Genomic DNA, 26,314 nt, shown 5'->3' on the forward strand with positions numbered 1-26,314 from the left:
CAGGCCGCTGACGGCATTCTCCGTAAAAGCCGCATTCTATACGCTTTATATCCTGGTAGGAAACGGCTAACTCACTTTTTGATGAAAAACTCCCAGCATCCTGACCAAGCCCAACGGCAGCGACACATCAAAGCCGCTGAATTGTTATCATGGGCTGTGATTCAGATGAACTCTTTGTGCCATGACTTGCTGTTCGCACACCATCACTCTCTCGCTCGCCATTAACTCAGAACGTTTGTTTCACTTTTAGTGATGTTCCAGAAAATAAAGAACGGGGCCGAGCTGGCGCTTGGATAGCGGGTTACCTGCACATGCGCCGATGCTGCTACCCACAGCTTTATTCTCATGATACACTCTGCACGTGACGGATGGTACAAGACAGCATGCAGCAAACCCCCCGAAAGGTAAACGCCGATACCCCTGCTATATCGTATCTTGTTTTTTTTAAAGATTTTTTGGGCCCAAACCCATATTCCACAAATACCGTAGTTCATACAAAAGATCGGGGGCACATCTCAAGATGACACGTTTTGCGTTTTTGTGGCCCCTCCAATAATGGATCATGATTGGAAGAAAATAAAGCCGTGGCAAGCGTTGGTACTTACAAAAAAAAAATGATTTCAATGAACATTTCCAGTACTTTACAAACCATCAGAAGTTTATAAGACACAGAATCACATGAAACACACACGACGCCCCCCACCCAAGAGCTTACTTCAGTGTGAAGCAGACGGAACGTGGCACCTCGGGCCGGACCCTTCAATCCTGAAAGGGGCTAGGGACACAAGGGGAGGGGGGGGCGGGGTTACAGTCCCTTTCAGTGCTGATGGGGTTAAACACCAGCCATCCTTGCATACTAATAACAATTTACCGCGTAGACCCTTCATCAGACAAATCTGTGCCATAATAACGAAAACGACAATTTCACAAAATGGGGGGGGGGATGTGGAGAACGATCCGGGGTTTCCTGTGTTTTTAACCCTTTCAGAACCACACATAACAAAAAGGCTGTAGCCACACAACGAGGAAGCAATAGGGTAAAAGTGGAGCAATCGGGAAGGATGTTGCATCCCGTTGCCATGGTGAATGCCTTTAATAATAATAAAAAAAATAGGGCTCAGAGCTGTTTCTACCCCTCCTGCGGTACTGAGAGGGGGCAACAGTCACAAGGTGGTTTTTATTTTTAGAAATGACGTTGGGAAAGGACAATGTGTTGCAGGACCTTCTGACACAGAAGTGGTTAATAAAAATCTAGCTCTATAAAAAAAAAAAAAATCACTAAACTAAATGAAAGTGACCCGTTTTATAACTAAGACTCACGAAGCAACAATGAAGTCGTTGGTATTTTTTATTCGTAACTGCCTGTAGTAACCTAAGTACTGAAGTATTTAAATAGAATATATATTTCATATGAAAAAGCTAAAAGCATCAAGTGCTTATCTCCCCCTCCCCCGAACCTCCCCCCCCTTCTTTTTCTTCTTCCTTTTAATCCCCCTACTTTCGTCATTTGGAATATTACGCTCCCTGTCCACGAAGAAAAATAATCGTTTATTGTCGGGACGTTTGGAATGCACGGCGTCCCGAGGCTATTCACAAAATTTATGCGGAACCACAATTATTATTATTATTATATTTTTTTTGACGTTGTGTCGGATGGTTTCAGTTTGTGGAATTACGCGTGACCACAAAACGCGAGAAAACGAAAATAATAATAAAAAAAAGTATTTTTTTTGGTTTGTTTTTACAGAATTTTTTGCCGAATGTTCAAAAACGGGTCACTTCACAGAAAGACGTCGGGACCGTCGGTCGCTATAAAAAAAGGTAAAACTGTAGTGGCGGAAAGTTCTGGAGGTGGAATAAAACCGCATTTTGGAACCGGCCCACCGGCACGAGCTGCTCTGGAATAAATTAGCGCAAAAACGGAAGCCGCCGAGTCTTATAACTGTTCGCTGTTACAGACGTAGTCCACAAGGTCCGTTACCCTCAGCAGCTCGTCCTCGTCTTCCTCCGGCGCCGCCGCTTCCGGGCCGCCGCCGGTGCCGTTGGAAGGCTGGCTGGCGTTGGCCGAAGCGTCCTTAGAGTTCTGACTCTTTTCGCTCGGTTTGCCAATCAAGTTCTCCATGGTTTTTCCCGGGCTCTGTCCGTTAGCGGAGGGTAAATCCACCAGGCTATAGTCCAACGGGCTTCCGTCCTTCCCCACGTTCTCAAACTCGTCGTCGTCGTCGCTCTCCAGCCGATAGCAGGGCTTCTTGGTGCTTTCCGGCAGGGCGCTCGTCGTCGATGGTTTCTCCGCAGGGGGCGGCGGGGCAGACGGGGCAGTTGGGGAAGGCTTCCCGTCCCCTTCCTCGTCCTCATCGTCCGTTTCTATCCGATTCAGTCTCTTCCTCGCAGGCTTCTCCTCTTCCTCCTCCTCCGAGAGATCGTCGTCCGAGCTGCGGATGCGTTTCCGCGGCAACTGCTTGCGCCCCGTTTGCGGCTCGTCTGCGTCGGAGGCTTTGGAGAAATCGCTCTCTGAAAGATACCAACGTTTCGGGATTACATCAGAGATGAGTAATTATGGAATTTATCATCATTATCACCATTTCATTGTCGCGTACCAATACAATCTACAAGTATCCGCTAACTTCCAGTGTCATGTTTCAAAGTGTAAAATGTGGTGCAATCGCCATAGCAACCAACAGAATGTTTCTGATTGTATCACTTTGCATAGCTAGAACTGTTACTGAAACAGGAGGAAACGTGGTGTTACCCGGTGTTAGAAAAATGCTTGTCATCGTAAATATTATTGCTGACAAAGACATAAGATAGGTCTATGATATATGCACGAGTTCCCGCCAACACATCTACTCTATGTTATATATTATATATATATATATATGTGCAAAGGGTCAAGTATAGGCCATTCTTAATTATGCAGCTTAAAGAGGCGTAACCTGCTTGAAAAGTAACCAATCAGTAATCCAAACATGTAATCAGACAACGCTTCGACTTTTGTGTGTTGTGTGCCTTGTCTCGATTATGCGCATGATCTAAATAAAGGAAACTCTTTCTGAGGAGAATTCCACCATTATTTCAACCAACACCCGGGGCAACCGCTGGCCTATGCAGTGAGGAATGGGATAAATATCACCGTCTACACCAGGGGTCTCCAACTTTCCCTTAAAAGTATAACCCCCAGCGCTGTATACAGTAATATAACCCCCCAGCGCTGTATACAGTAATATAACCCCCCAGCGCTGTATACAGTAATATAACCCCCCAGCACTGTATACAGTAATATAACCCCCAGCACTGTATACAGTAATATAACCCCCCAGCGCTGTATACAGTAATATAAGCCCCAGCACTGTATACAGTAATATAACCCCCCAGCACTGTATACAGTAATATAACCCCCCAGCACTGTATACAGTAATATAACCCCCCAGCACTGTATACAGTAATATAACCCCCCAAGCTCTGTATACAGTAATATAACCCCCCAGCTCTGTATACAGTAATATAACCCCCAGCGCTGTATACAGTAATATAACCCCCCAGCACTGTATACAATAATAACCCCCAGCGCTGTATACAGTAATATAACCCCCAGCACTGTATACAGTAATATAACCCCCAGCGCTGTATACAGTAATATAACCCCCAGCGCTGTATACAGTAATATAACCCCCCAGCGCTGTATACAGTAATATAACCCCCAGCGCTGTATATAGTAATATAACCCCCCAGCACTGTATACAATAATAACCCCCAGCGCTGTATACAGTAATATAAGCCCCCAGCACTGTATACAGTAATATAACCCCCCAGCGCTGTATACAGTAATATAACCCCCCAGCGCTGTATACAGTAATATAAGCCCCCAGCACTGTATACAGTAATATAACCCCCAGCACTGTATACAGTAATATAACCCCAGCACTGTATACAGTAATATAACCCCCAGCACTGTATACAGTAATATAACCCCCCCAGCGCTGTATACAGTAATATAACCCCCCAGCGCTGTATACAGTAATATAACCCCCCAGCGCTGTATACAGTAATATAAGCCCCCAGCACTGTATACAGTAATATAAGCCCCCAGCACTGTATACAGTAATATAACCCCCAGCGCTGTATACAGTAATATAACCCCCAGCACTGTATACAGTAATAACCCCCCTATGGCAATTTCTTCAGTCCCCTCTTTATATGAAACTTATAAAATTCTCACCATGTCATAAGTTTTGTGGTTGGATTTTCCTGTCTATGTTTGTGACGTTATCATAAAAGTCACGGCTTCATGCGCATCACGTGACTAACCCTGGGACGCCGAGCCGAGGAGGATCATGGGTAACGTGGCCGATTTCTTACCGTCGCTTTCCGAGCTGGAGAACCTGCGTTTCAGCACCCGTCGCATCTCCTTGCCCCGGCCGAGTCGCGCTTTCTTCTGGGAGCCGTCGCTCTCCGAGTCCTCTCTGTAGTTGACCTGCCGCTTCTGGTTCCTCCGTGACCTCCTCCTCCTGGTGTCCAGATAGTCATCACTGTAATCACTACTTTCTTCTGTTTCTGCAAACCCCCCCGAGAAGACAGAGCAGGCGTGAAGAATAAGAAAAAGGATTTTTTTTTTAAAGTCACAAAAAATGGCATTATTGTACTCACCGGACTCCTGGACGTCCTCATCGGAATCGTCGTCACCGTCGTCGTCATCATCATCAGAATACCGCCTCCTCTTGGACCGCCGCGCCACCCGTTTGCTTTTCCTCATCGGTCTCCTGTAGTGGCGCCTGGGCTTGCGCGCCCCAAAGTCGCTGTCATTAGACTGCTGATCGTCGTCGCTATCGGGGGGGTTCTCATCAGAGACGACAAACTCTTCCTCGGATCTGGAAGAACCCAACAGATAATATAAGGAGGACGGTACGTAGACGGATAAGACGGACACCGCCGGACAGACAACTTATAAAAGCACCGGTCACAGAATGGAGCGACAGCATCAGACGCCCGCGCAGGAACATTACACGCAACGGGGCAAAAACTGAAACGGAAACACTGACCCTTCACTGATCCGGAACTCGTCTTCGCTCTCCTCCTCGTCCACGTTGCTGTCGCTGTCCAGGTCGTTGAGTCGCCGGCGTTTTTTGCGGCGACTGGTAGCTCTTTGCGGCCGTTTCCCTTCAGTCTTCTCTCCTTCTATGATGGTCGATATGTCCTTTCCCCGGGTGATGTTGGACATGTCTTTCCCCCGGCCAACTGCCGAGTCAACACAGAGAATTAGAGATTATACTTAAACCCAACCGTTTAGCATATGTATAGATCAAACTTATTTATTTTTAACCTCCAAACGCCCCACTTCGGAATATAATTCCCAGAAGATTTAAACGCCGCCGGACTGATCCACGGCTCGCTGGTGACACAGAATCGCTCCTGCTACAGAACTCAATGAGCGTCAGAGATCTTCCTTCCAACCGGTCTACTGAGCCGCAGGGGGCCTGATCAGCTAAGAAGTGTGTCCTGCACCCCCCCATATTGCAGCAGGGGGACTAACAACCCCCCCCCCCGCCCCGCCAGGATACATCACTCTATTGTAACGTAGTATTTAAGGTTGAAAAAAGACCTAAGTCCATCAAGTTCAACCCTTCCAGCTTATGGGTCCCCCAAAAAAGGCAAAAAAAGAAATAAATCTAAGCTTTTTTAATTTTTTTTTTTGGGGGGGGTTGCCACTTCGGCAGAAAAAAAAAAAGAATCCTTCTCCAATCCAAAAGGCCATCGGGTTTCTCGTCGGATGAAGACGCTCTGGAGTATGGATGGTTTATTTATCATTTATAGCCCGGTGAGAACCCGGAACGCTGCCGGAATACGAGGAGCTTCCCGATCCCGAGAGGACAGGAATGTGATCTACCTACCACCCCCTCCCTCCGCGTCCCTGATGTCCTCCTCGATCGCTTCGTCGATCGCCTCGTCGAATTCATCAAACCTAAAAACGAGAGGACAAAATGAATGGACGCAACCGAAGCCACCGATAGGCTGTTGCCGTAGACGCTGAGAAGGCTGGGCACACCTTTCGGACGGGGCTTACCTGTAACTTATACATTTTCTCGTCCGCGTTGACCTCCTTTCGAGCAGCTTCGTTTTTTTCTTCTTCTTTTCTTCTTTTTCTTGGATTTCTGGGACCTCTTCTGTTTCCTGCGATAAAAAAACAAACGTCACGCGATCCCCAAACAACACAAAAGCGTCTGAGCACAAAACGTGGCAGCGGGTCAGACGTACCTGCGTGGGAATGATGTTTTCGATGCTGATACCGACGTAAACCAGCCGCTCCTTCCTACAAGAGACAAATACATGGAGGATTCTAACGGACCCAACCAGGGAAACTTCAGCTGTCTGCTTTACTGCCACTTAAACAAAAAGAAACTGCCCCGGGGTGTTTTGAAGGGTGATCAACGCCAACTTTTTCCTGGCTTTCTGCCACATGCGAAGCTGCTAATTCTCCTTAGGGACTTTAGTTACAGACGTAAGCGCGTACGCGTCACAGATTCGCTTTATTACTGACAGATTAAAAACACGCTTTCAAAAATATCGCTCTGTTTTCTTTTACCCCAGTTGTAGTTTTTGCCCCGTAATATAATGTTTTCAGGCGGCTGCATATCAGCCGTTTGTATGATTCTCGCTCTGTTATCTGATCCCCAATCTACTAATCTAGAATGACTTAGTCTTAATCACCCAGCCGGACTCTCTGACTAATGAAAGTCTATGGAGGAACGGACTTCATTAGCATCGCCATAAAGCATCAGCTCAGTGTGGTGTTTGAGCCGGAAAAGTCACCCAAAACATATTATTGTATACAGCGCTGGGGGTTATATTACTGTATACAGTGCTGGGGGTTATATTACTGTATACAGCGCTGGGGGTTATATTACTGTATACAGCGCTGGGGGGTTATATTACTGTATACAGCGCTGGGGGGTTATATTACTGTATACAGTGCTGGGGGTTATATTACTGTATACAGTGCTGGGGGTTATATTACTGTATACAGCGCTGGGGGTTATATTACTGTATACAGCGCTGGGGGTTATATTACTGTATACAGCGCTGGGGGTTATATTACTGTATACAGCGCTGGGGGTTATATTACTGTATACAGCGCTGGGGTTATATTACTGTATACAGTGCTGGGGGTTATATTACTGTATACAGTGCTGGGGGTTATATTACTGTATAGAGTGCTGGGGGTATATTACTGTATACAGCGTTAGGGGTTATATTATTGTATACAGCACTGGGGGGTTATATTACTGTATACAGCGATGGGGGTTATATTACTGTATACAGCGCTGGGGGGTTATATTACTGTATACAGCGCTGGGGGTTTTATTACTGTATACAGCGCTGGGGTTATATTACTGTATACAGGGCTGGGTGTTATATTACTGTATACAGCGCTGGGGGTTATATTACTGTATACAGCGCTGGGGTTATATTACTGTATACAGCGCTGGGGGTTATATTACTGTATACAGTGCTGGGGGTTATATTACTGTATACAGTGCTGGGGGTTATATTACTGTATACAGCGCTGGGGGTATATTACTGTATACAGCGCTGGGGGGTTATATTACTGTATACAGCGCTGGGGGTTATATTACTGTATACAGCGCTGGGGGGTTATATTACTGTATACAGCGCTGGGGTTATATTACTGTATACAGGGCTGGGTGTTATATTACTGTATACAGCGCTGGGGGTTACATTACTGTATACAGCGCTGGGGGGTTATATTACTGTATACTGCGCTGGGGGGTTATATTACTGTATACAGCGCTGGGGGGTTATATTACTGTATACAGCGCTGGGGGGTTATATTACTGTATACAGCGCTGGGGGGTTATATTACTGTATACAGCGCTGGGGGGTTATATTACTGTATACAGCGCTGGGGGGTTATATTACTGTATACAGCGCTGGGGGGTTATATTACTGTATACAGCGCTGGGGGGTATATATTACTGTATACAGCGCTGGGGGTTATATTACTGTATACAGCGCTGGGGGGTTATATTACTGTATACAGTGCTGGGGGTTATATTACTGTATACAGCGCTGGGGGTTATATTACTGTATACAGCGCTGGGGGTTATATTACTGTATACAGCGCTGGGGGTTATATTACTGTATACAGTGCTGGGGGTTATATTACTGTATACAGCGCTGGGGGGTTATATTACTGTATACAGCGCTGGGGGGTTATATTACTGTATACAGCGCTGGGGGGTTATATTACTGTATACAGCGCTGGGGGGTTATATTACTGTATACAGCGCTGGGGGGTATATATTACTGTATACAGCGCTGGGGGTTATATTACTGTATACAGTGCTGGGGGGTTATATTACTGTATACAGCACTGGGGGGGGTTATATTAATGTATACAGCTCCAGTGTGTGGGGGGGTTATATTACTGGAGACAGGGGGGGGTTATATCTATCATTGCGGTAAGCAGTACGACTGCCATTGAGTAGGTTGGAGGGGAGATCATTTGGAAACCCCCTCTGTATCGCGCGCCCGAGACACCCGGTTTATTATCTAAGGAAAGCCCGATGCAGACGAACCTCCGCTCCGCCCGCTCCTTCTTCTTCAGGACGACGTCCAGGTTCAGCAGCTGCTCCTCCAGCTTCTCGCACAGCAATTTCTGTTCAGGTAGAAAAGCGACAGATTTAGATTGGGCTCTCGGCTCAGAGAATGAATTTTTAGAACGTTTATCACGGAAGGAAGAAGGCAATAAAACGAAGGAACGTTCACCATTTCTACTCCTTCAATAAGGGATCCTAATAAATTCATCAAAAGCCTCTTCTGCTCTCAAGACACGGAAATATTATTGGGTTCAGAAGGAGAAGAAGTGTCAGCACTCGAGGTCATAATAAAACTAGAGCGTCAGATTTAAATGTAATGGAAGGAGGTTTTACTTTACTGAAAAGGTGGTGGATAAATGGAACAATCTCCCAGCAGAAGTGGTAGAGGGTAATACAGCAAGGGTATTAAACATGCATGGGATAGACATACGGCTCCTGAATCTAAGACGAGACCAACCACAGGAGAAAAAACAGACAGACTAGACAGGGGCCACCAGGGGCCGATTAGCCGGCAGGTTCTGGGTTCAGAGCATTTCAATTATCTGCATGTTTATAAGGAAAGCCGGAATAAAGATAACCCGATTCGTACATGTTGGCACGGGGGGCAGAACCATTCCCCGTCCGGGATGAGCATGAGTGGGGGCCGCAGGCACGCCGTGTGATAGCCGCTGTCACACGAGTCGCAGAGCAGGATCTGGAACAGAGAGACGCGTGACCGTTATTATATATAAAGGCAGACAGAATATCCGCAGAGCCCCCCCACGTTTATTACCCCGTACGTCTGGATATCGCCCGGAAATCACCAGCATTTCCCTGAGCACCGATACACCTGACCTTTGTGAGCTCCTTCGCTACGCGGCGCGCTCCGGCGCACTCACCAGTTCCGGGTGGTTGGGAAGGCTGCACTTTTTGCACGGCTCGTCGTCCTCCCCCGGAGCCGCCTCCTCGTTCCCCTCTTCCTCGGACCCGTCCTCCGAGTCCTCCTCGCTGTCGCTCTCCTCGCTCTCCTCCTCGCTGGACTCTTTGCGCCTGCGACGTGATCGAAAGTTAGTCCAGCGAGCTCGCCTTCTCTGCCTGGGCTTCTACAAAGGAATGGCAAAGTAAACACGTGGAGAGACGGCGAAGCCGCGCGGCGACCCCGACCCCCTGCGCCCGACGACAACCGCGATAAAAACACTTTAATGTCTCCATTTAACGTATGAATGAGCTCAGCGTGACGGAGCGATGAGCGTCTCCCACCGGCGACTATCGCCAAACACAGCTCTATACGGTCTGTTCAAACCCAATTCTACCGCCAACGATCAATAGGGACGGAGAGACTCATTTATTTGGGTCAGATTGAAGGAGATCTCATTATTATCATACGGCCTGTGGGAAACAACAGAACGGCTCGGTCTCAATCACCCAGCCAGACTCCCTGAGTAATAAAAGTCTATGGAGGAACGGACTTCATTAGCATCGCCATAAACCATCAGCCTCCAGGTTTTTGCCAATTCCAAGCAACATTACTGTCGAATGCGTTGTGTTTTTGTCGTCAATGATAACCTACATTAGAGGGCGATAGAACAGTGGAACAGCCTCCCAGCAGAAATGGTAGAGGGTAATACAGTGAGGGGATTAAACATGCATGGGATAGACGTACGGCTCCTGAATCTAAGATGAGAACGACGACCGTCGAGTGGGACAAAATGGGCAACTAGACGGGGGCCGGATGGGTCTAAGTGGGGTAAAAACTCCCACTGAGCGTAAAATCCAGCGCCGTAATGCAGAGAGTCGGGTGTCGCTCCCTGCCGCCGCCGGCGCCTCGTATAATCCTACCTGCACCCGCTTGGCTTTCTGACACGAGTCTTTCTCAGACTTCCTTTCTTCGTCTTTTTCTGCCCTCGGGGGGGCAGCCTTTTCCTCGTCGTCACTTTGTCTCTTTTCCGGCTTGCGCTCCTTCGTTTCCGCCACCTTGGCCGAGGGGCGCGATATTCTCGGAGAGCGTCTCAAAGACCGACCGATGCTCTCCTCGCCGTCGTCCGCCTCGTCTGGCGCAGGCTGCGTCGGCTCATTCCTCTTTCTCTTGTTGGAGATCCTGATGGTCAGCTTGATGCCATCTTTCTGCCGCTCGGAGGTCATCTCCTTCCCCTCCGCCCCGCTGTTCTCTTCTTCCAGGACCGGTTTATACTTTTGTCTGTTTCTCGAGGACGACACTTGGCTCTCCGTCTTCGAAGGCTTTTCCACCTCTGCCTTTGGAGTCTCGTTGACCTCCTTATCTTCAGGTGATGCGCTGGTCTCGCTCTCTACTGGAGCCACGGTGTCTCTCGGTGCCGCCCTCGAACTTTTCGCTTTCTTCTCGGCCTCCGCGGAGGTTTCTTTTAATAACGTCTCGGCAGCATTGGCCTTTGTGGCTGAGGATCCCGTCACGTCCTCCTCGGGTGAATCAGGTTTCGCAGCCGAAGGTTTTTGGGGTTCAGGATCCATTTTCTCCTCCGGTTGGCCGCCATCTTCCATCTCCTTCGGAAGGTCGTGCTTTTCCTGAGCCGTTTGCTCGGGCTTCTTCTCAGACCCATCCGCGGCCGGGAGTTGGGCCAAGTTACCGCCATCACCTGGAGACGGGGCTCTTGGTTTCTCCAGCGTGGCCGGCTCCGTGCTGGACTTCGAACAGCTAAGGTCTTTTTTGGAATCCTCTTTAAATGAAGCCTCTGCGGCTTTACTGGGGACCAAAACAAGTTCCTTTCTCCTCGTTTCTCCCTCTTTCGTCTCGGAGCCGGTTTTATGGCACTCAGTCTTGCCGAGGTCTTCTTTCGCTGGCTTTTGGTTGGCTTTTTCTGCGGAAGGAGAAGACGGATCATCTCCAGGTTCCGCTACCTTCTCCAGTTTATCATGACTCGTATTTTTGGAGCTCTCCTTGGGCTCCTCTAGGCTTTTGATGACCGGCTCGCTCCTCTTCTTGCTCGTTAGACCATTCTCGTCCTTGGCCACGGACACAACGGACTCTCTCGCGCTGTTCCCGTTTTTCTCGGCCGGGTCCGGCTTGGCTTTGGGCGCCACCTTCTCGCAGTTCACCTCTCCGTTCACAAGCTGCTTCCCGTCGGCGGCAGCCGCGGCCCCAGCGGAGGTCTTGGCCGCGTCATCGTCCTGTTTCCCGTCGTCCCTTTGTAGCACTTCCTTCGTAGGGGTGACGGGCTTGTGCAGCGACGCTTTAACGGGGCTGTCGAAATCATCGGTCAACTTCAGCTCTCGTTTCTTCAAGGGGATTTTAGCTTGCTGGTCGTTCTTCAGCTTCTCGGACTCCTCCACGGACCTCTCGGCGGGCTCTTCGGCTCTTTTCACGATCACCGATATTTCGGAGCGCTCGGGTTCTTGGGGCGGATGGATCTTCTCGGGGTTCCCCTTTAATTCTTTCGGCTCTGACCTCTCCTCCAGTTTTATCGGCTTCACGTTCTCCTTGAAAGAGTCGTCTTCTTTGGCAGCGACGGGGGCCTCGCAGGGATCCGTGGACGGCTCGCTCTTTATGTGACTCGGGGCCTTTACAGTCTCTGCCTCCGATTTACACGTCTTGGTTCCGCTCTCCGGGCAGTCTGTTTCCGGCTTAACCCCGTCAGCCGGCTTCTCCTCTTTTACGTCTCCATCCTCTATGGATTTCTCTGTCACTGCAACAAAAAAATGCATGCATTTAGACCTAAATGTCTCTCTATATACACTAACCGATAGAACTCTTACACATACACACTCACCGATAGAACTCTTACACATATACACTCACCGATAGAACTCTTACACGTATACACTCACCGATAGAACTCTTACACGTATACACTCACCGATAGAACTCTTACACGTATACACTAACCGATAGAACTCTTACACGTATACACTCACCGATAGAACTCTTACACATATACACTCACCGATAGAACTCTTACACATATACACTAACCGATAGAACTCTTACACGTATACACTCACCGATAGAACTCTTACACGTATACACTAACCGATAGAACTCTTACACGTATACACTCACCGATAGAACTCTTACACATATACACTAACCGATAGAACTCTTACACGTATACACTAACCGATAGAACTCTTACACGTATACACTCACCGATAGAACTCTTACACATATACACTAACCGATAGAACTCTTACACGTATACACTCACCGATAGAACTCTTACACATATACACTCACCGATAGAACTCTTACACATATACACTAACCGATAGAACTCTTACACATATACACTAACCGATAGAACTCTTACACATATACACTCACCGATAGAACTCTTACACATATACACTAACCGATAGAACTCTTACACATATACACTCACCGATAGAACTCTTACACGTATACACTAACCGATAGAACTCTTACACGTATACACTCACCGATAGAACTCTTACACATATACACTCACCGATAGAACTCTTACACGTATACACTAACCGATAGAACTCTTACACATACACACTAACCGATAGAACTCTTACACATATACACTCACCGATAGAACTCTTACACGTATACACTCACCGATAGAACTCTTACACGTATACACTCACCGATAGAACTCTTACACGTATACACTAACCGATAGAACTCTTACACGTATACACTCACCGATAGAACTCTTACACATATACACTCACCGATAGAACTCTTACACATATACACTAACCGATAGAACTCTTACACATATCCACTAACCGATAGAACTCTTACACATACACACTCACCGATAGAACTCTTACACATACACACTCACCGATAGAACTCTTACACGTATACACTCACCGATAGAACTCTTACACGTATACGCTCACCGATAGAACTCTTACACACATACACTCACCGATAGAACTCTTACACATACACTCACCGATAGAACTCTTACACATATACGCTAACCGATAGAACTCTTACACGTATACACTCACCGATAGAACTCTTACACATATACGCTAACCGATAGAACTCTTACACGTATACACTCACCGATAGAACTCTTACACATATACACTCACCGATAGAACTCTTACACATATACACTAACCGATAGAACTCTTACACGTATACACTCACCGATAGAACTCTTACACATATACACTCACCGATAGAACTCTTACACATATACACTAACCGATAGAACTCTTACACGTATACACTAACCGATAGACCTCTTACACGTATACACTCACCGATAGAACTCTTACACATATACACTCACCGATAGAACTCTTACACATATACACTAACCGATAGAACTCTTACACATATACACTAACCGATAGAACTCTTACACGTACACACTAACCGATAGAACTCTTACACATATAAACTAACCGATAGAACTCTTACACGTATACACTAACCGAAAGAACTCTTACACGTATACACTAACCGAAAGAACTCTTACACACATACACTAACCGAAAGAACTCTTACACATATACACTAACCGATAGAACTCTTACACATATACACTAACCGATAGAACTCTTACACATATACACTAACCGATAGAACTCTTACACATATACACTAACCGATAGAACTCTTACACATATACACTAACCGATAGAACTCTTACACATATACACTAACCGATAGAACTCTTACACATACACACTAACCGATAGAACTCTTACACATACACACTCACCGATAGAACTCTTACACATATACACTCACCGATAGAACTCTTACACGTATACACTCACCGATAGAACTCTTACACGTATACACTCACCGATAGAACTCTTACACATATACACTCACCGATAGAACTCTTACACGTATACACTCACCGATAGAACTCTTACACGTATACACTCACCGATAGAACTCTTACACGTATACACTCACCGATAGAACTCTTACACATATACACTCACCGATAGAACTCTTACACATATACACTAACAGAGAGAACTCTTACACGTATACACTCACCGATAGAACTCTTACACGTATACACTCACCGAGAGAACTTACACGTATACACTCACCGATAGAACTCTTACACGTATACACTCACCGATAGAACTCTTACACGTATACACTCACCGATAGAACTCTTACACGTATACACTCACCGATAGAACTCTTACACATATACACTCACCGATAGAACTCTTACACATACACTCACCGATAGAACTCTTACACATACACACTAACCGATAGAACTCTTACACATACACACTAACCGATAGAACTCTTACACATATACACTCACCGATAGAACTCTTACACGTATACACTAACCGAGAGAACTCTTACACGTATACACTCACCGATAGAACTCTTACACATACACTAACCGATAGAACTCTTACACATATACACTAACCGATAGAACTCTTACACATATACACTCACCGATAGAACTCTTACACATATACACTAACCGATATAAGGAAAGCTGAGATGGCTTATTTCGGGATCATTGTTGGTGATGATGTCATGTGGTTGGCATTTGGGTTAGATGGGATTTCAGTTGGGAGTTCTAAGATTATTATATTTTTAATAATGACAGACCTGGGGGTCTTCCGTCCCACTCACATGCCGCGATTCCTTACATCATCGGCATCCAAATGGGCTCTTTAAGAATAAAATTAAAATTTTTTAAATATATATAAAAAGTAACGCACCCTCGTTTTCCTTTTTAATCTCGTCGTCTTCCGGATCGGGACTCTCGCGAGAAGAACTTTCCGGCGGGTCGGATTTCTTTAATAACGCAGGGTCTATCTGAGCTTTTAGCAGCTCCAGAGTTTCCGCCAATTCATTCCTACTCCTGCATCAGAAAAAAAGGGGGAAAAAAATATTAAAGACGTCATTAGGATGGATTATTAGGAAAGGGATCGGTCAGACCTTCACGTATCGTTTAACCCCTGATTAGCAGATCCCAGTCCCAGTCAGAAAGCCCCCTAAACGGAGGACCATCACGAATGATCAACAAAGATAACAAACCGGAGACGTCCCCGGCAGACGCGGAAAGAGACAAGCCTCGCTCTTTATATATTTGTGGGTAAATTGTGATAAACGCCCGTTAAACGCGTGCCGCGCGGGGGGGTGGGGGAGGCGGGGCATTGCCGGTAAGTACGAGGAGACTCGCGGGAGGGCTACCTGACGATGCACTTCCACGTGGACCCGTCCTGGTCGTCCTGCTCCTCGATGTACACGCGGATGTTGTGATCCTGATCCAGTTGGAACCAGTACATCAAGCCGTCCTTATCGCGCCCGATGGGCTGGAGCCGCATGGCGTCGCCGTCTTCCTCGTTGATGATGTTTTTAAACTTCAGATTGTCGTCGAACTGGCACTCGCACAGGTGCTGCAACGAGGGAAAACCGGCAGCGGTCAACGAGCGGCCGCCACGCGAGGGAAGCTGGCGGTCATTCCCGTGATTTTATGGCACGGGGGGGGGGGGGGATCGCTTACCTTCAGCAAGCCCACTTTGCACTCCAGGCTCATCTCCGGATAGCCTTTCTTCTCCATCTCCCAGGCCCACGTGCCGTTATACTCCTGGCAGATCTGGAAGACATGATATTTACCAAAAGGATCACTCGCTGCTCACCGGACACTCGCCCGCTGCAGCTGGAACCGAAAGGACATCGGTAACCCGACGGGCATCGGGCGATCATTTATCGCCGAGACGGATTAACCAGCGCAGCCGGTAGATCGCTGCCGGAAACACAGGACCGCGTGGTCATGTGACCAGGGATTGGATAAATGACCCTGCGTCTGCACGCATCGATCAAAACATTGTGTCTGCATGCTGCCAAGCCTTTTTTTTTTCCACGGCAGCAGCCGGTCATTCTGTGCCGCCGGCTTCATAACCCATTTCTGCCTACAGACAGGAACTGGAAACTTTATTTTGTTAACTTAAAGAGAGGCCCTGGTTACGGCATTTTCTCCTTCCCTGATCAGAGCCTCTGGAGTGATGGGAGTGATAAAGGGCCATTGGAACACAGTAGTGATGGGAGTGATAAAGGGTCATTGGGACACAGGAGTGACAGGAGTGATAAAGGGCCATTGGAACCCAGGAGTGATGGGAGTGATAAAGGCCATTGGGACACAGGAGTGATGGGAGTGATAAAGGGTCATTGGAACACAGGAGTGATGGGAGTGATAAAGGGTCATTGGAGCACAGGAGTGATGGGAGTGATAAAGGGCCATTGGAATACGGGAGTGATGGGAGTGATAAAGGGCCATTGGAACACAGGAGTGATGGGAGTGATAAAGGGTCATTGGGACACAGTAGTGATGGGAGTGATAAAGGGCCGTTGGGACACACGAGTGATGGGAGTGATAAAGGGCCATTGGAACACAGGAGTGATGGGAGCGATAAAGAGCCATTGGAACACAGGAGTGATGGGAGTGATAAAGGGTCTCTGTACGCCATTTCCAGCCACAATAGTCATTTACAGCATTAACCCCGTCTGCGCTGGATTTCTGATCCATTTCAGATCTGCTTTTCGCTGTAACAGAAGGACGTATTTGATGCGTAGATGGAGAGGTTTGTACCGCACCTTCATTAAGTATTTTTCCCATCTGTCAACCGTTACCGACTTCCCAATCTTTCTCATGAGTTTCAGGTGAAGCTCCATTAAAGGCTTTGTGACTAAAGAGAGAAAAAAAACACAGGGTGAGAATTATTACGTTATTTACAGAGCGCCGGCAGATATCGTAGCGCTATATGCTCTATACGGCATCAACGATAATCTAATGATAATTCCCATGATTTAAAGTAAATTCACTAAATAATTACAAAAAATAATAGAGAAAAAATAAACTCAATAAGCAGAATTGCCGTAAGCAGATATGCAGTAAAGCTTCCCGGGCCCTCCCGGGGGCCACCAGTAACACGTGACACGTTTCACGCGTGGAAAGGCGAGGGGACAGGTGATTGGATTGGTTTTTCTTTTGAAGACACGCGGGATAAAGCCGTCCCCGTGATCACAGCAGACGGACGCGTCCACGTGGACAAACCCAACCCTCCGGCCATCTCCGGTTTCCCCCCCACCCCGCGTTATCTCCGACGTCCCTGCACTTAGATTAATGAAGAGGCGCTCGGCCATTCTCCGCTTCACCTGTAACGCGGGTTAACAGGACGAGCTCGGAAACAGAAGCGACGGGCGGAATAAAACAGAGCGGAACACGTGGATTCGGGGCAAGCGTGGCCCTGCGCTCTATTCCTAACAGCAGTAAATGTATGGGGGGACACGGGTAGGGGGGGACACACACGGGTACGGGGGGGGACACGGGTACGTACGGGCTTGGCAAAATATCAGGGGGTCTGGTTAGCTAAATGGGTAAAAAACATGTCAAGCAGTCCAGGCCGGGGCAAAAGGATGTTTGCCAGCTATGCGGACAGAAGTTATTACTGAAATAAGTAAAATATATAGTTTGGTAGAATATATGAATATTAGAATATATGTCCAGGCATATCTTTATATTCATTTGCTGTCACAGCACCTGATCACTGCGCCGTGGCCCATGTCAGCCCCCAGGAGAGCACATCTGTGTAACCCCCCCACACACACACAATGGGGTTAATGGAAAAGGGAAAAAAAACGTAAGAGCGACTATTGGTCGCCTGCAGGGGCCTCCTCTGGCATCAACCAATGAGGGGCAGCTGTTAGGAGTTAAAGGTCCGCACAAGCGACCCTATTGGTGACTGGCACTGACATCAACCAATGAAGAGCTGCTGCAATCAACACTCAACCCCCTTCCCTGAAGCTGCCTGTGGCAGCTGAAAATGCTATTGCAGGTTTTCCTGCAATCGCGCTTTCAGCCTACAGGCTCACTCCGTGGGAGGGATCTCAGGCTCGGGCTCTGAGTGGCTGTGCCGTCTGCCCAGACTCCTGGATAGACAGCAGCAGCAGCGCCCCCGCGTGGTGACGTGGGGGCATTTTTTTGTGGATGTAACAGGCTGACAAACACCTAGGCGCCAGGACAAAATTCTGAGTCGCCATGGCGCCTGGGATTTGTCGAGCCCTGCTGTATACAGCGCTGGGGGTTATATTACTGTATACAGTGCTGGGGGTTATATTACTGTATACAGCGCTGGGGGTTATATTACTGTATACAGCGCTGGGGGTTATATTACTGTATACAGCGCTGGTGGGGTTATATTACTGTATACAGCGCTGGGGGTTATATTACTGTATAGAGTGCTGGGGGGTTATATTACTGTATACAGCGCTGGGGGTTATATTACTATATACAGCGCTGGGGGGTTATATTACTGTATACAGTGCTGGGGGTTATATTACTGTATACAGCGCTGGGGGTTATATTACTGTATACAGCACTGGGGGTTATATTACTGTATGCAGCGCTGGGGGGTTATATTACTGTATACAGTGCTGGGGGTTATATTACTGTATACAGCGCTGGGGGAGAGGAGTTACGCTCCAGGAGAAAGTGAAATAAGCGGGTGATATATTTTTTTATTTGCCGGAGGTTTCCGCTCCGCACTTTAGGTTTAATCGCAGAGGCCTCGCTATCTCTCCAGCAGCCACCTGGCAGCGCAGGGTCCCCGTCGGCTGAACCTCGCTCATGTTACAGAGTAATTATTTTTTTTACTCATACGACGGAATCTTTTCTGCCGCCGTGGAGTAAAGACGGCCGGGAGGCTGCGGAGATGGAAGAAAATATCGCCCTCTTATAAGATGAATGATAAGTAAAGCAGCAGCGACAGGGGCATCAGCGCACACGGAGTTTGTGAACGGGTGAGGGGGAAAACCAGTCCCAGCGTCCCTTCCATTATAAGAAGAAGGGCACCATTACAAACTCCGGGCACCGGGCCGGCATTTCTGCGGCTTTTGTGTTTCGCGTCCTTCTCATGCGAACAAACAAATGAAACGAGGGGGGGCGCGGGCCTTTCTTTACATACCGTTATTTAGATCATATCTTATCTACTATAAACCGGGGGGGGGGGGGTGAGAAAAAAAACCTTTTCCAGGCTTTTAGATGAAAAATCTTGTACTCATCTACAAAAGCAAAAAACCTTTCAAAATAGATTAAAATAATTTGTCCCGAGTTTAAAAATACCCAGCAGCCAAGTAGCGCTTTGCCATGTTATAAGAGGCCCCAAATCTTTTTTTTTCTTATTTTTGTACTTTGAGGGCAAGAATGTGTTTTTAATGTATTTTTTGACATTTTATTTTTACAGTTCCTTTTATGATGTCATGGTGACGTTACTGGAGTATTTTACAATTTTTATTCTCTAACGATGTTATATATGAATTTATATTTTGCTGATTACAGTGATGGGTAAGCGGGGCTCACAGCGATGGGTAAGCGGGGCTCACAGCGATGGGTAAGCGGGGCTCACAGCGATGGGTAAGCGGGGCTCACAGCGATGGGTAAGCGGGGCTCACAGCGATGGGTAAGCGGGGCTCACAGCGATGGGTAAGCGGGGCTCACAGCGATGGGTAAGCGGGGCTCACAGCGATGGGTAAGCGGGGCTCACAGCGATGGGTAAGCGGGGCTCACAGCGATGGGTAAGCGGGGCTCACAGCGATGGGTAAGCGGGGCTCACAGCGATGGGTAAGCGGGGCCCACAGCGATGGGTAAGCGGGGCCCACAGTGATGGGTAAGCGGGGCTCACAGCGATGGGTAAGCGGGGCTCACAGCGATGGGTAAGCGGGGCTCACAGTGATGGGTAAGCGGGGCTCACAGTGATGGGTAAGCGGGGCTCACAGTGATGGGTAAGCAGGGCTCCATTGCCCTGCATTCCTGATCGCGATACCCATGATCAGCCAGCAGGGGAGCTCAGACGTCTCAGGAGGCTCTGGACAGAGCGATATCTCCTACCATTTACGCCTATTATTTATATATAGGCGATACTTATATAGGTATATGCCATATGATTTATTCCATAGATGTTTTAGAAAGGGTTAACGCAGGGCTTCACAAACCCTGGCAACGAGAATCCACTTGCTGGTGCCCAGGGCTCTGCAGGGCAGCCATTATAAAGTTAGGTAATATATAAAAATAAATAAGGTTATCGGGGGGGGGGGTGGAATTAAGCATTTTATATTATTGTAATTTTGTTGGATATATACTTTATATTCTTGTTATATTTTGTTGTAAATGTACGTTGCTGGTCCCTTTATGCTTTTATTTACTTATATTCTCTTTTAGGATTTCATCTCTTTTTTTTAGGACATTTCCATATTTTGGGTTTTATATTTTTGGAGCCGGTTTGAATTTTTTTTTCTCCGTCTCTGGAATAATCGGTTTGTATTAATTTCATTATTTTTTTTATATTATGGTGACGGTGGATTTATAAATCAGCGCTGCGTATGTTTTTGGTTGAATATATTATACATATTATATATTAAAGGAAATATTTACATGGTTAGAAGAGAAAAAAAAACCTGGTTCCTAGATATATCCCCTGATTACACGGATACAACACAAGCCTCCTCCACACGCCAAGAAAAACATTATTTTGCTTGCAAATCGGCCCCATCCGGCCCCCGTTTCTCCTGCTGTAACGACTCAAACCTTAATCAGTCGTTGGTCTCGTCTTAGATTCAGGAGCCGTATGTCTATCCCACGCATGTTTAATCCCCTCACTGTATTACCCTCTGCCACCTCTGATGGGAGGCTGCTCCACTTATCTACCACCCTCTCAGTAAAGTAAATCCCTTTATGTATTGAAATGTTTTTTTCCACAACTCTTCTCCTCCAAGCACTCGGAACAAACACATTTTAAATTTCCCTGTTATCGAAAATAAGTGGCATCTAAGGAAGGTAGGGAAACGGGGTATTACAATTTTAAACCCCCCAAGTGCCGTATCGCTGTATAGAAAAATATTCTCCTCCCTCCGGGGCTGTATACAGTAATACACCCCCCCCTGGGGCTGTATACAATAATACCCCCCCACCTCGGGCTGTATACAGTAATGCCCCCCCACCCAGGGCTGTATACAGTAATACCCCCCCACCCGGGCTGTATACAGTAATATAGATCAGTGACTAAAACCTCCTTTTATCACATTTTGTCCCAATAAACCCCCTTTATCTGCAGCCCTGGAGCCGCCGTTGCTGTCAGTCATGTGATATTTTGGGTGACTTTTCCGGCTCAAACACCACACTGAGCTGATGCTTTATGGCAATGCTAATGAAGTCCGTTCCTCCATAGACTTTCATTAGTCAGAGAGTCCTGCTGGTTGATTAAGACTGAGCCATTCTATTGTTCTCCACAGGCGGTAATGATAAGGAGTTGGGGGGTTTAGTAGATCGGGGGTCAGATAACAGAGTGAGAATCATACAAACGGCTGATATGCAGCTGCCTGAAAACATTCTTGAAAACTTTTCTAATGTGATATTTAAAATTCAATAAACAAATGGTGCGAGGTCACCTCTGAAATCCTTAAACTTGCGGATGGGGGGGGGTAAAACATCCTTTCTATACCTGATGCTGTAAACTAGAGCCCCGGATTATGATGTCATATGAAGAATTAGCATTTTCATACTTTATACGCACATATACATCAGGTGTTGTATGATTTTACCCCGCCCCCAAAATAAAAGGACAGGGGGGGCAATAAAAACGTGTTCCCAAAATGTCTCAAAAACCAGCGATGCGATCTCAAACATCTCGCCCCGTTGAAATTTCAGGAAAGCTGTATATTTTCTAAGCACGTGCTAATAGATTGTAAGCCTGCGTGCCGAGCCCTGTGTACCTCATTTATTGGGGGGACCCAGTCTGTCAGTTGTAGTTTCGGGGGGCGCTCTGAAGAACAGATAATAAAAATAATAAATAAATCATTTGAAAGCCCCCGAGAAAACATCCTACAAACCGCCACAAAACACAACGTTTCACTGGAACTAAATCATTGCTTGGATACAAAGTATTTAAATGCCATTTAACCCCTTCGGTGCTTGTGTGCCAAGTAATGCATTTATTTGGTAACAAGCCAGAACGCTTTAAAGCATTTAACGGAACGGAAGGACGTTTTACTTTACTGAGAGGGTGGTAGATAAGTGGAACAGCCTCCCAGCAGAGGTGGTAGAGGGTAGTACAGTGAGGGTATTAAACATGCATGGGATAGACATACGGCTCCTGAATCTAAGACGAGGCCAACGACTGATTAAGGTTTGAGTCTTTACAGCAGGAGAAACGGGCGACTAGACGGGGGCCGGATGGGGCCGATCCGCCGGCAGGTTCTATGACGCACCTGTCCGTAGGGTGGACAGACAGATTAATCATTTTCTGGTAAATGTCAGTTTCTAAACACTTGGGGAAAACGGCTACAATCCGGTAACAGCGGCCGGGTAACTTTGTGACACGAAGAACGAACGATTTACACAAAAGCGACACATCGGGCCCCGACAGCGAGGTTTTATCCAGCCAGGGATACCACGAACCGGCTGCACGCACCTAACACGGGATTTCAAACAGCCTTTAAGTTATTCTCTCACACGGCAGCAAAACTTTCTGCAAGCAGGACACCGGCCACAAAAAAAAAAAGGTAGTGGATACCTGGAAGGGACTTCCAGTGGGAGCAGTACACATATATACAAAAAAAGGGGATTTAACAAAGCTTTAGATGCGAATAAAACCGCCCCGGAGAATGGATAACTAAAAAATGGACTTAAAAGGGATTGACAGCTTCAAAATCATCAAATATCTCAGTTCAGTTATTATAAGAAAGCCGGCTCTGCGGTTTGATGAACGAAGCCGAGCGCCCCAATTGATTGCGTTTTGAATGTAAGCTCATGCGCGGGGTCCTCATAAGCCCACCGTACTTAAGAAGGTTGGGCGAAAGTGCCATATGGATAGATTGCAAGCTCACGGGCAGAGTTCTAAACCCCTGCTGCACCTGCAGGTTTAAATGTTTGTTACGTACTTGGTGATGACCCCATATTAAAAATGGTACAGCGCTGCGGCATATGTTGGCGCTTAAAGAACTAGAAGTTTATGGAAAGTACTCTTCTCTAGCGGGGGGGGGGGCACTGATCACAATACACGTAAACATTAAAGCATCCGCACGACAATTAAAGATCCTCAGCAACACACAAAAGAATGGGGTCTGGCGGCGTCCCCCTACAACACGGTCCCCATCCAGGCACAACGACCCCCCCCCCATAGATTGCAAGCTCCAGTGATCAGGGCTTTCCAGACCAATCCTGGATTCAAACAATACAACGCGCTGGAAGTGCGGTAGCAAGTCCTCCGGCAATGAAAGGGTTAAGAAATCAATTCAGTTTTCACAAATCCCATAAATATAGCAATTCAACCCAAAAACAGCCAAAATACTGCAAAATTCATCCATTCCCAATAGCTGCAGCATCCCTGCCCCCGGGCATCAGCGGTCCCCAGAGGAAGAGCGGACGGCTGGGTCCCGCTTGCCTCCCGGACACAGCGCCAGCCTCAGTATGAGTGGCCCCTGGGAGCCCAGATTGAGGGGCCCCGTTTGTTTGTTGTCATGACCCCCCCTCCTGTGAGTGCAGGAGAGAGGCTGGGAGCATGCGCCCTACACTGACTGGCAGCAGGGGCACAACACATCCACTGACCCCAGTGCCCACCCACAGCCCAGGGCAAACTACCCCTCTGCCTGCTGCGGGCAGCACATGGCGGTAACCCACCCCCAGCAGTGCCTGAGACGCACGGCTGATGATGATGATGATGATGAATGGGGATGGGGCATCTTAGGCGCCAAAGCATCGATGCAGGGTGCAAAGGGTTAATGAGACCCCCCCCGTGTGCAGAGGCGCAGATAGGGCACCCCGCAGTATCCCTGCCCGAGCTGGGGGGAGGGGTGACGTGGGGGTACCACCAGGATCGTGATGGCGTAGACTCCAATTCCAGGCTGTGACTAGGAGATGCAGGCCTGCGCCTCACCCCCGGGGCAGCTCGGACCCCGCGATCCCCCAGTACTCCTTCAGCCCCCTGCTCCATCATCCCATCAACAACCCCAATACCCGCCCCCCCTCACCTCCCCCGGTCTCCTCCAGCGCCTCCTCCAGCTCCGGGAAGGTGAGTTCGGGCAGGTCCAGCAAGGCGCCATAACGCTCCAAGAACGAGCACACCACAGCGAAATCCGGCAATGCTCCGGCTCCGGACGGAGGGGCCGCCACCGTCGGGCTGTCCGCCGGGGGAGCCAAAGCCTCCGCATCAGCCGCCGCTGCCGCCATCTTGGAGTTTGGAGGAGGGAGAGGGCGGGGTGAAGGAGACGGGGAGGTAGACAGGGGGGAGTGTCTGCGCGCGCACGGGCGCGAGACTCAGCCAGAGTGGGCGGGGCTATAGGCGGGGTTAAAGTCAGTATAAGCGCAGCAGCCCAAGCGGCTACGCCTTCTTTCAGCGGCTTGAGTCTAATTCCTATCCCACAATGCACCTAGAAAGCATTCGAAACCACAGGGGTACCCCTCCCCGCCCATTGTAAGACGGGTAGAAGAGGCGTCAAAACAACAAAGGAAAAGTTTTTTTATTCACGCAACTTTATTTCAAAGTGTTAACACGAACAAAACACTCTCCTGGCGTAAACAACGCAGCGCGCGGCGGTGCATCGGGTACGAGAATACGTCATTGATCTAAAGGCGTGCTCTGCATACTTAATTAACGCTGTGAGTGCTAGCGGAAGAGAACCCACCCCTGAAGCCCACTGATGGTTGTGCTCGCCGCAGACAAGCGCCAAGCGCAGCGTGCTGCTACCGGAGGCACCGCCAGCCGTCCAACTCCGTCCTCTCCAAGCACACAGTCCTATAGCAGCAGCAGCAGCACTCTCTTTCCCGCCTACCGCTTGGGGCGTGTTTTGAGCATGTTGTCCAATAAGAAGGCAGCAGTGGGTGTATAAATAGCAGTATCCGCGGCTGCTGGTGACGCAGTGTCACAGACGGACGGTTGAGGAGGGCTTGTGTGCTTGACCGGTATGTCTGTGCAACACCCGCTCGGCACCCACTCACTGTCTGGTACTGGGTCGCCCACCTAAGTGGTCTGTACTAGAGTTTCACGCGTGGGGGTCCGTGCGCCCCGGCTCCTAACTACTCTGCATGCTACCCGTTTCGCCACTAACCTCCAAGGGTTAATCAGTGCCCTCAGCAGTTGTGGCAATTTCTATGGCATGTATTTGCCCCTAACCCATTGCTCCATGTGCGCAGCAGGCATGCTGCCAGTTACCTGGGCTTGGCCGAATCTACCCCCTGGGGCAGATGTAGCAGCTGACTCTGCGGGTAAAGGTTAAGCCCGGGCTCTTGGCATCCAGCCAGCCCCTCATTTAAAGAGCCAAAGGCCTTTAAATCTGGCCATAGAGGCAGTGTGATCGAACAGCCCCAGCCTGCTCTATTGCCCCAAGCACTGCCATGCCTTTGGCTGCAGTATTTATTGCCCCCTCTGTAGTTAAGTAAACTTTTGCTGATCAGACTCTTTGTTTCCTCTGAAAAGTTTCTGTCGCACAAATAACACAAACTTATGGTGCCTTTTCTGCTTCTATGGCAACAGCCTATCAGTTTCCCTGTCCAAAAAAATATGGATGACGCAAAATGTCACGATTGGAAAGTTACTGTGGACCCCATGCTTTTTCTGCAGCGTGGGGGATGAGCTCCTGTATGAAGCAAAAAATATGCCCAGCACGCAAAAGGTTAAAGTACCTTAGCGTGCGTTCATTGGTCAGGAGCGCATCACTTTAATCCCATTTTATTGCTAAATATATGAAACTATTTTTCATTAGGGCTCTATCG

General features: G+C 48.0%; 1 protein-coding gene across 1 annotated transcript; it reads right to left on the reverse strand.

Annotated features, from left to right (window-relative positions):
- Positions 1–1,680: 1,680 nt before the first annotated feature.
- Positions 1,681–24,787, reverse strand: RSF1 (remodeling and spacing factor 1). The gene is made up of 16 exons (XM_053456709.1): positions 24,574–24,787; positions 17,146–17,237; positions 16,055–16,147; positions 15,742–15,947; positions 15,267–15,409; positions 10,431–12,244; positions 9,491–9,694; positions 9,202–9,306; positions 8,592–8,671; positions 6,250–6,304; positions 6,059–6,165; positions 5,886–5,956; positions 5,037–5,232; positions 4,645–4,865; positions 4,357–4,551; positions 1,681–2,511 (listed from the first exon to the last, which is right to left on the reverse strand). The coding sequence occupies exons 1-16, from the start codon at positions 24,770–24,772 to the stop codon at positions 1,937–1,939; spliced, it is 4,356 nt and encodes a 1,451-aa protein (XP_053312684.1). The 5' UTR covers positions 24,773–24,787; the 3' UTR covers positions 1,681–1,936.
- Between the last annotated feature and the right edge of the window lie 1,527 nt (positions 24,788–26,314).

The sequence above is a fragment of the Spea bombifrons genome, chromosome 2 (assembly GCF_027358695.1).
Source record: "Spea bombifrons isolate aSpeBom1 chromosome 2, aSpeBom1.2.pri, whole genome shotgun sequence".
Classification (NCBI taxonomy): domain Eukaryota; kingdom Metazoa; phylum Chordata; class Amphibia; order Anura; family Pelobatidae; genus Spea; species Spea bombifrons.